At 39.8% G+C, this 13,771-nt stretch overlaps 1 protein-coding gene across 2 annotated transcripts in view; it reads right to left on the minus strand.

The window, feature by feature from the left end:
- Nucleotides 1-13,771, minus strand: part of antxr1b (ANTXR cell adhesion molecule 1b) — a 76,441-nt gene that overhangs the window by 40,203 nt on the left and 22,467 nt on the right. The window contains exons 2-10 of one of the 2 annotated variants that reach the window (XM_060908329.1): nt 13,163-13,234; nt 10,960-11,031; nt 10,714-10,795; nt 10,590-10,623; nt 6,722-6,801; nt 6,399-6,467; nt 4,838-4,918; nt 1,196-1,256; nt 402-500 (exon numbers count right to left, since the gene is read on the minus strand). In XM_060908329.1, the coding sequence (XP_060764312.1) occupies nt 402-500; nt 1,196-1,256; nt 4,838-4,918; nt 6,399-6,467; nt 6,722-6,801; nt 10,590-10,623; nt 10,714-10,795; nt 10,960-11,031; nt 13,163-13,234 (650 nt within the window). The remainder of the gene's footprint in view (nt 1-401; nt 501-1,195; nt 1,257-4,837; nt 4,919-6,398; nt 6,468-6,721; nt 6,802-10,589; nt 10,624-10,713; nt 10,796-10,959; nt 11,032-13,162; nt 13,235-13,771) is intronic. The other variant, XM_060908330.1, reaches the window with a different exon arrangement.

The following is a 13,771-nucleotide window of genomic DNA, read 5'->3' on the forward strand; positions in this document are numbered from 1 at the left end:
GCGGCACAGTGGTGTAGTGGTTAGCGCTGTCACCTCACAGCAAGAAGGTCCGGGTTCGAGCCCAGCAGCCGGTGAGGGCCTTTCTGTGTGGAGTTTGCATGTTTTCCCCGTGTCCGCGTGGGTTTCCTCCGGGTGCTCCGGTTTCCCCCACAGTCCAGAGACATGCAGGTTAGGTTAACTGGTGACTCTAAATTGACCGTAGGTGTGAATGTGAGTGTGAATGGTTGTCTGTGTCTATGTGTCAGCCCTGCGATGACCTGGCGACTTGTCCAGGGTGTACCCCGCCTCTCGCCCATAGTCAGCTGGGATAGGCTCCAGCTTGCCTGGTGACCCTGTAGGACAGGATAAGCGTCTACAGATAATGGATGGATGGATAGTTCCTTTATTAGAAGAGCACTTACTGACGGTGAAGGTGTCATTGATGCGGAAACTGCACAACACTCGTCTCTCATCTCTTGCATGGAGGAAACCGTTCCCCCTCACCACCACCTGGAAGGATTCTGCAATACATCATGACCAACAGAGAAAAAACAACAACAAACAAACAGTGACGTATGTCAAATGCTGGTCAGTATCTCTTTAATCATCCCAGCTTTGGTCTATATTCATGCCCTGTCCAGTTCTTCTGATTCTTCAGTGTAACGAACAGGGAATAAGGAGCCATTTCAGAAGTAACTTCCATTTCATTCAGGAGACAGATGTTGAGGTAGACTCTGAATGTAAAGTCTGTGTCCCACAGGAAGCAGCATAAGGACAGCTAATTTCCTAAGGATTCCTTATGTCAAGAAAATTTGAAGGCAGAATCATTTTCTTATTCTTTTACCTCATAATTCTGTTCACTGGATGAAAGTTGTATGAAAGCTTGGAAAAACAAATTGCAATATTAAGCAGTAAAATATTCAGCTGGCTCGTTAAGGTGAACAGAATTATGGGATTTCCTCTGTTGGAAAGGATAAACGTAGCCAAAGTAAGGAACCTTAGAAGACCTCTGTGTCATGCTGCCTGTAAATGCTACCCAAAAGTTCAGTCTACCGAAGCAGATGTCTTCTAAATGAAACGCAGGTATGGGGAAGCAGGATTATTTTGCAAAATGATAAATAATTCCAGTAAGTAATAAACATATGAATATGCTTATTCTATAAATATTATTCACATTTCATACACAAGTTTTTACTGTGTGCTCATATTCGCTCACCTCCAGCGCATATAGTTGAAGGTTCAACAGATAATATTTCTATGCATGATCTCTTCAGGATCTGAAAGAGAAGAGATTCGGAAATACTGAAATTTAAAAATTGAAGTGAGTTGCTTAAATGGACTACTGGTGTTGATTGTTTGTAGGGGTGTAACGATACATCGTGACGTGATGTAAAAATGTGACAACGTGTATCATGGAAATGTACGATTTACATCGTAGAAATCAGCATTTTATTAATTGTGCATCGAATGCTGTTGCACTGTTTGAACACTAGAGGTACCAATCTGCGCAACCCACAGAGTTAAAATATACAGTACAGGGCGCATGCTGGTCACATGATCATGTTTTTTTATGGACAGTTGGATTGCAATGACCAATATGCATTATACATTATAAGGTTAAGCTGCAGTCACACTACAGCTCGCGGTGCTTTGCGATTGGTTATCGACCATATTGGTTGTTATGGGAAACACCTGATGCTGATTTGAGCGCAATCAGCACACGCATATAAGGACACTGTTTTCACAGAGGCTTTGCGAAGTATTATCGTTATCACTGTCACGTTTGTTTCTAGCCATGTTGATGAGTCTGGTTAAATGTTCTGCTTCATGATTCTGCTTTCTGTTTTGCCTTTGGTTTCGTTTGTGTTTTGTTACTCTGACCTTGCCTCACGTTTTGTTTTTGTAAATATCACGCCTGCTAATAAACACTCTTCCTGCACTTACATTCATCTACCAATGCATACCTGAGAGAATACTTCACAAAGTCTGCAATGCAAGCATCGGGGACATGGATTCGAGACAAATACATCTCAAGAGGCTTGACGAAGATTCCCCGAACTTCAGGAAGTATGCCAAACCCATCAGCAAGTATTCGCCGCACAGTTTGCTGATGAAAACATTGCCACCTTTGTGACATTTTTGGCCACTCACGAGGCAGAGATACACCAACAAAACAACTCATGAAGCTCAGAGAACATTCGTCATGTGTTGCACGATTGGTGGTGACGTGACCAATTTTTTATCGCCAAGTATTTGCAAACCCATCGCAAGCTGTAGTGTGACCAGGGTCTTACACAACCATGTTATACTGTACCAGTTAAAAAAGAGCCCTTCAGTAGCTTTCAAACAGCACCAAGGACCATGGAAATCGGTCATTTTAACTGACTTTGGAGCTCTATTTCTGCTACAGAGCTCTTTATGTTTCAGTTGATTCCTATGAAGTTAGAAAGTCCCAGATCAGCCGCTTTGTTTATTCAATAAAAAAAAATGGGGGAAGAATTTATACATTTATTAAATTATTTTTAAGATATGGTGAACCTGTAGTACATTTTGGTTACAATATTAAATCTCAGTTTGCAGCAGTTTCTTAATTGATTTTGCAGACAAAAATGCACATTGTTTTGCATTGTTAATAATTCAGAAAAAGAAATCTTTTCAGTCATAATTTTTCTTCATTCAAATTTCAATTCTGAGTTGAAATCATGACGCCAGTATTGTGACTTGATTGTGAACTGGTCAGTGACCGGCGTATATCGTTACAACCCTCATTATTTGCCAACAGATTTGCGTGTTAAAACATCTCATCTCATCTCATTATCTGTAGCTGCTTTATCCTGTTCTACAGGGTCGCAGGCAAGCTGGAGCCTATCCCAGCTGACTACGGGCGAAAGGCGGGGTACACCCTGGACAAGTCGCCAGGTCATCACAGGGCTGACACATAGACACAGACAACCATTCACACTCACATTCACACCTACGCTCAATTTAGAGTCACCAGTTAACCTAACCTGCATGTCTTTGGACTGTGGGGGAAACCGGAGCACCCGGAAGAAACCCACGCGGACACGGGGAGAACATGCAAACTCCACACAGAAAGGCCCTCGCCGGCCCCGGGGCTCGAACCCAGGACCTTCTTGCTGTGAGGCGACAGCGCTAACCACTACACCACCGTGCCGCCCGTGTTAAAACATAGAATACATAATTTATCCATTAAAAACATGATCATGGGATGATCTCTAAAGCAAAAGCTGCATCTTCCAATTTGACCAATAGTGTGTCCATTCATCTCATCTCATTATCTCAAGCCGCTTTATCCTTCTACAGGGTCGCAGGCAAGCTGGAGCCTATCCCAGCTGACTACGGGCGAAAGGCGGGGTACACCCTGGATAAGTCGCCAGGTCATCACAGGGCTGACACATAGACACAGACAACCATTCACACTCACATTCACACCTACGCTCAATTTAGAGTCACCAGTTAACCTAACCTGCATGTCTTTGGACTGTGGGGGAAACCGGAGCACCCGGAGGAAACCCACGCGGACACGGGGAGAACATGCAAACTCCACACAGAAAGGCCCTCGCCGGCCCCGGGGCTCGAACCCAGGACCTTCTTGCTGTGAGGCGACAGCGCTAACCACTACACCACCGTGCCGCCATAGTGTGTGTCCAATCACACACAATTTCAACTCTGTCCAACTCCCTTCTCAAACATTCACCTTGATGTTCACCTTGACTCTGACCTCTATGGCATTCCATACTCTGCACCTGATCCTTTTTGTTTTCCACTTTCCATATTTAGTCACAGCTTCCTGTCTTTGTTAATCCATCCATCTATTATCTGTAGCCACTTACCCTGTCCTACAGGGTAAGCTGGAGCCTATCCCAGCTGACTACGGGTGAAAGGCGGGGTACACCCTGGACAAGTCGCCAGGTCATCACAGGGCTGACACATAGACACAGACAACCATTCACACTCACATTCACACCTACGGTCAATTTAGAGTCACCAGTTAACCTAACCTGCATGTCTTTGGACTGTGGGGGAACCCGGAGGAAACCCACGCAGACATGAGGAGAACATGCAAACTCCACACAGAAAGGCCCTCGTCAGCCACGGGGCTCGAACCCGGACCTTCTTGCTGTGAGGCGACAGTGCTAACCACTACACCACCGTGCCGCCCCTGTCTTTGTTAAATTAATTTCTATTTATTGGATTATTTCCTGACTGTATTCACCTGTTGCTTGTTTCCTTCAGTTTATGATTTCAGTGGTTGCTTCATGTTATGTACTTTTAACTGAAAAAAAAAAAGTAGTTCTACCTGTGTTTCATCTAGTTCCCTTGAGGTTTGTACTTTGTGTCTCTTCTTTTTGGTTCGGTGTACTGTGTATTGAGTAGGGATCACTGTGTTTTGTGCCAACTGGCATGTGTCAACAAGAGCAGATCAATGACATGAATGCTGGTGAACTTCAGTACATGAAAAGCATCAGCTAATGTTAGTCAGATGAACTGATGCTTGGTTACTGGTTTTAATTACACAGTATAAAAGCCTCATGTTAGCTAGCTTGCTCGAGAACTTGGCTAGATACTTTAACATCAGATGGCTACTGGTGGAAAGGAAATGTTAGCGTTAGCCTAGATTATTAGTTAGCTTGGCTTATGTTGCTAAATGATGTTAACTGCTGATGAAAGGTAAACTGTGGATGAAGGATTAATAGATAACTAATACGAGATCAATAAAGGTATTCATTAGACTTAGACATTGCATGATATAAATACTACAATGGCTTCTCTATGGGGATGTGAGCAGGGGGTCATTTCTCATTTTCCAAACTGGAAAAGTAATTTGGCCTCTTACTGAGTCGATGATGTCTTGCAGGGCCTCAAATCCGTCATTCACAGGAAAAACATGGTCTTCACTGCCGGCGATTGTAGCCAGCTGTGATGGACGAAAACAAAAGTATGTTTTAGTTAACATTAAATATGTAGCACTGAGTGGACCTGATTTACATCTGTATAGAAACTCTGTGTATTATTGCCATTCTGTGTGTGTGTGAGGGAGTGTGTGTTTTACCAATCAGCTAACATTTAACGCACCTTATAACCTTGTCATACAATCAGTTCAATCAGTTAGACTCCATCATATTACCGACTTTGTCTCAGTTTCAGTGGAATCTTATGACCGTATATTATATGGACACAAGTGTTTGACTGGGAAATACACCACTCATATTTTTCATACAAGCTCCATCCAGGACATGGAGAACCAAAACCATGACATAATTCCCTATATGTTACTTGTGAGGATATCGATGAATTGTTTTCATAAATTTCGGTACTTTTTGTTTGTGAATGTGTCGATGTAATAAAAAGAAAATCACAAGTTGGTTTGAAGATATGAAGTTTATCTTCTAATGTTGAAAATCTCATATGTTTCATACAAAATACGGCGCGTATCTGAGTGACATATTTAAATAATATTGGTTGGCATTCAGTGGTATATCAGATATATTCCATTCAGCTAGCATGATATTGAATGAGTCGAAAACAAGTAGCTGAATGGAATATATCTGATACACCACAAAAAAAGCCAGCCATTATTATTATTATTATTATTATACATACAAATTCTTTTCAGGTGTTCAACGTGTCTTTCTCTTTCAAAATTCTCTCAAAATCTTTCATATTTAACGAAGCAAACCTGGCGGCCATGTTTGTTTACAAATTGTTACAGTCGCTTGCTAGCGTGGAAGTTTGACGTCTCCGACGTGTGACGTCATGTTGCCTTGACAACCATGCAATATCGTAAACCATATTCAACGCTTGTTCTCCATTGGGTAGAGTGACATAATACGCGTAGGATAAGCGATATGCTAACAATATTGCATGCTATCAAACCAAATGAATGAAACCTGCTAGAAGGGAATAGAACATGTTTTTATTCCATCGAAAAAGTGTCCTGTATGTATAATAATCACCGATATTTCACTCTGACGACGTCACTCCCAGTGTTTTCCCACTGACTTGACGTGCATTGTCAAAACAGTGAACTGGTTCAAAATTAAAATGCTTTTGATTAACTTGCTTTTTTTTGTGGATGTGTCCATATAATATAAATAACATTACATGGTTGTGTGATGATATGAAGTTCACCGCTCGAAGATAAACTTCATACCTTCACACAACTGTGTAATATCCTCTATATACTGCATGAAACTTCAAATTCAAAACATGTCCCCTGGAAATGCCCGTGTCTCAAAAAAATAAGGCTGGGTTTTGAAATTTTCATGAAATTCTTTCAGACATGTTTGGGGCGTAGTCCCAAAAAGGCTGCGAGTCCTCTTTCTCAGACAAACTTAGTAATAATAAAGTTTATTCAACTAAGTGAAACTGAGATGTTCAAATTAGATTCAACTCACCTGAGTTTCATTAAAGTCCTTCACTCCTACACAGTACACTGTGGCTCCGAGTTGACGTGAGCGTCCTGCCTGTTATACACAATACCATATTAACATAAACTAAAGACAAAATGAAGACAAACTGAGGCCTTTGTAGTGAGTAGGGTGTGTGGTTGGGACCCGTCCACAGTGATGGTGATGGTGAGGTGTTTATGTGACCATGTAACCTATACCTACTGAAGCTAATGTGTTTAATGCCTGATTTGTTTTTCATTGTGCCATTGTCTACAATAAATGAAATGAGAAATTTTTCAATTGAGAAAACTACAGTGTCACTAGCTCACCTCTCTCGCTGCCAAATCAAATTGAGTCTCACGTAACTCTCCATCTGTCAGAGCGATGATAACGCTCGCTATTCGATAACCTGCAAATAGAGTAACGGTAAAGACTAACTTCTGTTCTCTGTGCAGTGCACATGTTTCAGGACATGTACTTCATTTGAGTATAAACACAATCGTGGTGATAATATCTCGAAACCATGATATACAAATTATTAGCAATTATTTAACAATTATTCACTGAAGGTGAAGTGAATATCGGAGAATAATAAGCAAGATGATGTTGAGTTGTTATTCACCGATATTCACTGAGCCGGAGGCGGATAATTGTTTTAGTATAAATACACAGGTGATTATTAAAAAATCATATTAAAAAAATGTACTTCAGTCTTCAAAATCAGCGTGCAAATGTAATAAAGGCGCACACAGACTTGTCACTTGTCTACGCCGACTCACATAAAATACTTTGTTTTGAAATCGATAAAATAAATCACAATTTTTCCTTACCTTTGAATAGTTTTAGACCAAACTTCGTAGCATCTTTAGTGCTTTTAGGAACAGCATTTTCTTTCATCATTTGTAATTCTTCCTCACTTACTGTGACAAAGCGATCGGCCGCCATTTTGCCGAGTCGCTCGAGGTGATTATCGAGAAAGAGTCTGAATTTCTCAACCAATCAGTGTGCAATTTTCGATAATCACCTGCGTATTTATACTAATAACTATTACAGTTGTGTAATAATGACTCTTGGAAATGTGAACATACAACATGCTGACCATTCATGTGGGAAAAGTTGAGAGAAATATGGAGGTGAGATTTAACTAGTTAGCATGTATACCTAGGGTCTTTTATATACAGTACAAACAATGTAAATGCACGATGACAATGGAAGCAAAACAAAACCATCAGAAATATCAGAACATTTCTCTCAACTGTGTTGATAAATAATTAATAGAAGAGTGTTAGATACTCTAAAATGACATTTTAATTACATTTAGCATTGGCTGCTAAGCTAGTTTGCATGGGCCATATTGAAAAAAGATCAACATTGTGCCATATTTAGAGGTCAGAAAATGTGGAGAGAGAGAGAGAGAGAGCGTGTACTATACACAGTTTATATTTAACAGTTATTCCACGAAATCGAGTTGTACATGAGCTGATAGTCGATGAGGCACATCCAGTGCTCAGCGTAAATGAGTGCACCCCCTTTGAAAAGTAACATTTTAAACAATATCTCAATGAACACAAACAATTTCCAAAATGTTGACAAGACAAAGTTTAATATAACATCTGTTTAACTTATAACGTGAAAGTAAGGTTAATAATATAAACTTAGATTACACATTTTTCAGTTTTACTCAAATTAGGGTGGTGCAAAAATGAGTACATCCCACTGAAAGTCTCTGGAGCAAAGCTAAATTGTAGACTACAAATGTCTAATTTAACAAGAATACAATCACAGGTGAGTCTAATTAGTCATTACACAAGTGTCCAGCAAACAGTTGACTATAAAAGGGTGTTACTTAAAGAAAACCCCTTCCCATTTCATGCTGTCAGCAATGGCACCACATGGAAGAGAAATGACACAAGACCTGAGAAAGAAAATAATTTCTTTACACCACAAAGGTGAAGGCTACAAGAAGATCAGCAAAGCTTTACTTATCAGTCAGAATACTGTAGCAAAAGTGGTACAAAAATTTAAGAAAGATGGAACTGCAACCATCTCACAGAGACGTCCAGGTCGTCCACGGAAGTTAACACCTCGGCAGGAGCATCTTCTGATGAGAAGGGTTAAAGAAAATCGGCATGCAAGTTCACTGCGGTTATCTAAAGAAGTAGAAAGCCAAACTGGGGTGACTATTTCCCGTGACACAATACGGCATACACTGCAGAGGAATGGCATGCATGGATGCTGTCCACGAAAGAAGCCTCTCCTAAAGCCCAGGCACAAAAAAGCCTGCCTAGAGTTTGCCAGGGCCCATGCTGACAAAGATGAAGACTACTGGGACTCTATACTCTGGAGTGATGAGACCAAGATAAATGTTTTTGGAACTGATGGCTTCAAAACTGTATGGCATCGCAAAGGTGAGGAATACAAAGAAAAATGCATGGTGCCTACAGTGAAACATGGTGGTGGCAGTGTCCTTATGTGGGGCTGCATGAGTGCTGCTGGTGTCGGGGAGCTGCATTTCATTGATGGCATCATGAATTCACAGATGTATTGCTCTATACTGAAAGAGAAGATGCTACCATCACTCCGTGCCCTTGGTCATCATATCCTTTTCCAACATGACCAAACACACATCTAAGGCCACTGTTGGATTTCTGAAGAAGAACAGGGTGAAAGTGATTCAGTGGCCAAGTACGTCTCCTGATCTGAACCCAATCGAACACCTATGGGGAATTCTGAAGAGACAAGTTGAGCATCACTTTCCATCCAGCATCCAGTCACTAAAAGAGGTCATTGTTGAAGAATGGAAAAAGATTGATGTTGCAAAATGTCACCAACTTGTTCATTCCATGCCTAGAAGACTTGATGCGGTCATTAAAAATCATGGAGGCCATACAAAGTACTAGATGTAGTAGTTTTTGTTGTGGGGTGTACTCATTTTTGCACCACCCTAATTTGAGTAAAACTGAAAAATGTGTAATCTAAGTTATATTATTAACCTTACTTTCACGTTATAAGTTAAACAGATGTTATATTAAACTTTGTCTTGTCAACATTTTGGAAATTGTTTGTGTTCATTGAGATATTGTTTAAAATGTTACTTTTCAAAGGGGGTGCACTCATTTACGCTCAGCACTGTAGTACTGTAGTTGGGTATAAGCCATGTATGGCAAGATTGAGTGGAATAACTGTTTTATTCTAACTGCATTCACTGGATTTTGAGAAACAGAGCATTTTCATTTAATTTTTTTGCAAATTTGATCAATAAAAACTTTATACAAAACGTCCAACAAAATCATTTCCGCTTAGAATACAAACAAACCGGTGAAATGACAGGAGCAATTTGTGAAAAATGCAATAATAATATCGTAAAGATACATCCTTATCATCAAATACTTTATTCCATATTTTGTTGATTTTTTAAAATATTTTTGGGGTTTTGTTTTCAAGTAGAATTTTTATTTCATCCTGATTTGGTTCAGCAAAACACTCTGCCATTTTGTTTTTCTCTACTCACGGTATATGAGCTGATAGCCTAGTAGTAGAGTAGCCAATCAGAGTGCGCGATTGCTCATATCCAGTGAATGTGGATAGAATGAAACTTTATATTCTGAAAAATATTTAAGATTGGCGGCACGGTGGTGTAGTGGTTAGCGCTGTTGCCTCACAGCAAGAAGGTCCGGGTTCGAGCCCCGTGGCCGGCGAGGGCCTTTCTGTGTGGAGTTTGCATGTTCTCCCCGTGTCCGCGTGGGTTTCCTCCGGGTGCTCCGGTTTCCCCCACAGTCCAAAGACATGCAGGTTAGGTTAACTGGTGACTCTAAATTGACCGTAGGTGTGAGTGTGAATGGTTGTCTGTGTCTATGTGTCAGCCCTGTGATGACCTGGCGACTTGTCCAGGGTGTACCCCGCCTTTCGCCCGTAGTCAGCTGAGATAGGCTCCAGCTTGCCTGCGACCCTGTAGAACAGGATAAAGCGGCTAGAGATAATGAGATGAGATATTTAAGATTAAAGTTTAAACCTTATCACTGACAGGATGTTGGATTATTCCATACTTTTCCTCCCTTTTTTTTACTTCCTTTCATTCTTCCAGCCCCAAATAATGTAAGCATAAACATCACTGAGTGTTTTAAGGATTTTTAAAAGTGTATTTTTAATGTGGATTTGGGGTTTGTTTGGGTTTTTTTTTTTTGTATCATCACTCACCATCACCACTCGCATAGTAGATCTGCTCACTGGCCTGTAAAAGAGCAAAACAAAAAGGTTTTTTTATTGGGACAAAGATACGGATCGGGGGAAACAGAGGCAGACAGAGAGGAGACTTTCTCACCCGCTCAAAACCTTTGTGCATGAAAGTGTCTCCACCTGGTAAAACTCTCTGTAGTTCCTCCAGTCCTGCTCGTATCTGATCCCTAACACACACACACACACACAGTATATAAGTGATCCTCAGAAGACCCATTTTAAAACAGATAAACAGGTCACTCTGGTCTGAACAGAACAGAGGAGGAGATAAAGAACAATCTGGAAGTTTGTGAGATCAGGTCGACTTGAATCTCTCGTTTTCTAAGCTCACCTGTCTTCTGTGAGCTTCATCAGGGTTCTTCCCTCTGTCGAAAAAACGATGAAGGACATCCGGAGCTTAGGACTGAACAATAAAAAGAGAGACAGGAAGTCAGAAAGACAGATCTGTTTCTGCTTTTCAGTATTATATTTACTGCACTCTTTACTCTTACAACACTTTCTTCTTCTTCTTGATCACTATCACGACTAAATATGTTTGAGTCAAATTATTTTTGGTGCTCTGGAGTATAACACATTTACCGTAACTGTGCTGATAGAATGAAGCTGAACTAAATAGAGCGAGGCTTATATGAAACAACGTGGGATAAACAGACAGATAAAAACGACAAACCAGATGTTTATTTTACTGTGCTTGTCAGCTGTTACTTATTAGGATGAAATTGAATAAGAATTCTTCTATCAAATACTAGAATTAGGGACGCAGTTACTTTTAGACTTTTATACTTAGTCAAGACACTATTCCTGACGGAAAATATGGTAAAAATGGTTAAAGGTTGTGGTCAGGGCAGAATTCGAGCAGCAGTGAGGAAAGCACATACCATACAGTGATGATATGATGTCAGTACCAGATCCTGACAGACTTCTACTCGTGCCCTCCAGAGCTGCCTGATTCGCCCTGATAGCCTACTTCTGAGTCGAGCTTTATGCATTTCTGACTCAACGTCTCCCCTTCGATGGTCCCACACGGACACCCTAAAGATTTACACTCCCTTCGAGACTCACCTGGATACTGTAGATTTTTTTTTATCTAAGAGCTGCTCCTGTAATCATAAAGATGGTCCTGTGCTCATGACTGTTTTTCACAATGTGCTCATACTGAACATCCTTTCAACATACAGTACTTAATCCTGTATGTCTTGTGTAATGGTTTATAATCCCACTATCCAATGTCAGCAGAAGAGGATGGATTCACTTTTAATACATGCCAATGGGTTAGCAGAAAAACTACCATTAAGATAAATAGGCTAAAACATGAACTAGCATTATATTAAACAGGCTAACCCTGAATTAAAATTATATTAAATGATCTAACACTGAATTAGCATTATATTAAACACACTAACACATGGAAAATTATATTTAACTGATACTGAGCCTTGAATTAATTAGCATTTTAGAAAACAGACTAACACAGGGATTGGCATTATGATAAACAGGCTATTTAACAGTTATTCCACGAAATCGAGTCATACATGAGCTGATCGCTGACGAGGCGTGTAGGACCGAGTCGGCTGCAATCCACGTATGACGAGATTGAGTCGAATAACTGTTTTATTCTATCCACATTCACTGCATTTTGAGAAACAAAGCATTTTTATTTTTTGCAAATTTGAAATTCGTGAAAAATAAAAAACATACATTCTTACCATCAGATACTTTTATTCCATATTTTCTTGTGTATTTTTATGGGTTTTGTTTACAAGTAGAAGTTTTATTTCATCCTTGGTTGGTTCAGGAACACGCTCCGCCATTTTGTTTTTCTCTACTCAGGGTATATGAGCTAATAGCCTAGTAGTAGAGTAGCCGCGATTTCTCATATCCAGTGAATGTGGATAGAATAATGGAAGTTATTGGTATTCATACAGTATATGTGCATATTTTTTTTTTCACTGATTTTCTGTGTTTGGCTAACATAAGCTACTTTGACATTTCATTTCATTTCATTTCATTTCATTTCATTTCAAGGAGGCGTTCATATCCATATTCATAAACATGTACACTCTTCACTGCTAACATTAGCTACACTGTCAGAAATAAGGGGACAGTAGGGGTCCATTTCTGTCCCCAAGGTACAACACTCTTGAGGGTTCATTGCTGGACCTCAAGATAACTATGTGTACTTTTTTAGGGCCAAAAAGGTCCGTATATGTTCCCACTCAGAATTTAGAGGGTACCGCCCCAGTGACAAGCCGTTGTACCGCTAAAGGTACAATAATGTACTTTATTTTCTGAAAGTACATCTAGCTAACATATGCTAATCCAAAATAAATCATGAGAGGATTTTTAAGTCATATTCATGAATGTTAATCTTCTGAGCTAAATAATATGAGCTAACATGATTCAGTGATGTGCAATCATTTAATACCTGCCTAAAATGAACCCTGCTGAAAATATAAGTGTTTGTGACAAGGTGTGTCAGAAAAGAATTCACGTCTGGTTCACATTTTAAAATCTGACAGAGTGAAAAACCTCACCTGATGAATTTGTGAGCCAGATGATTCACAAAGTAATAAATCTCATTCCAGTGATGCTGAACACTTCCAGACCTGAACTCAACAAGAGAGATGATTGATTTTTAACGTGTATATACTATAGCATACTTAAATAGTTAGCAAACTCAGTTAATAATCCAATTTAACTATTTAAAAGGGGGGATTCACTTGCACACTTGACCTTTGCAGTGAAAGCAATGTACGGAGTATCTGAAGCGATTTCCTCAGATTTTTTTTTCTTTAACCTCAGAATTACTAGTACACACTGTTTTTTCAAGTCCTATCAGACTGCTAAGTAAAGAGTAGCTAGCAAATTAGCTACGTTGATAACTGTCTTGCAGAGTTAGAATTCGAGTTAGATTGGCTAATCAAGTAGACTTCTAGCGTTAAAGCTGAGACTAGCATTATAGTAAACATGCTAGCCACACAACAGTACAACAACTACTGTAGGCTAGCATTAAAAAAAAAACACGCTAACACAAGAACTCACACCAAAAACAGGCTAACCCTGCTTATCAGCACAAACTAGCATTATATAAAAACAGACTAAATCTGACAGTAAACAGGCTAAAACAAGAACTAACGATATAG

Source organism: Neoarius graeffei, chromosome 25 (assembly GCF_027579695.1).
Source record: "Neoarius graeffei isolate fNeoGra1 chromosome 25, fNeoGra1.pri, whole genome shotgun sequence".
NCBI lineage: Eukaryota > Metazoa > Chordata > Actinopteri > Siluriformes > Ariidae > Neoarius > Neoarius graeffei.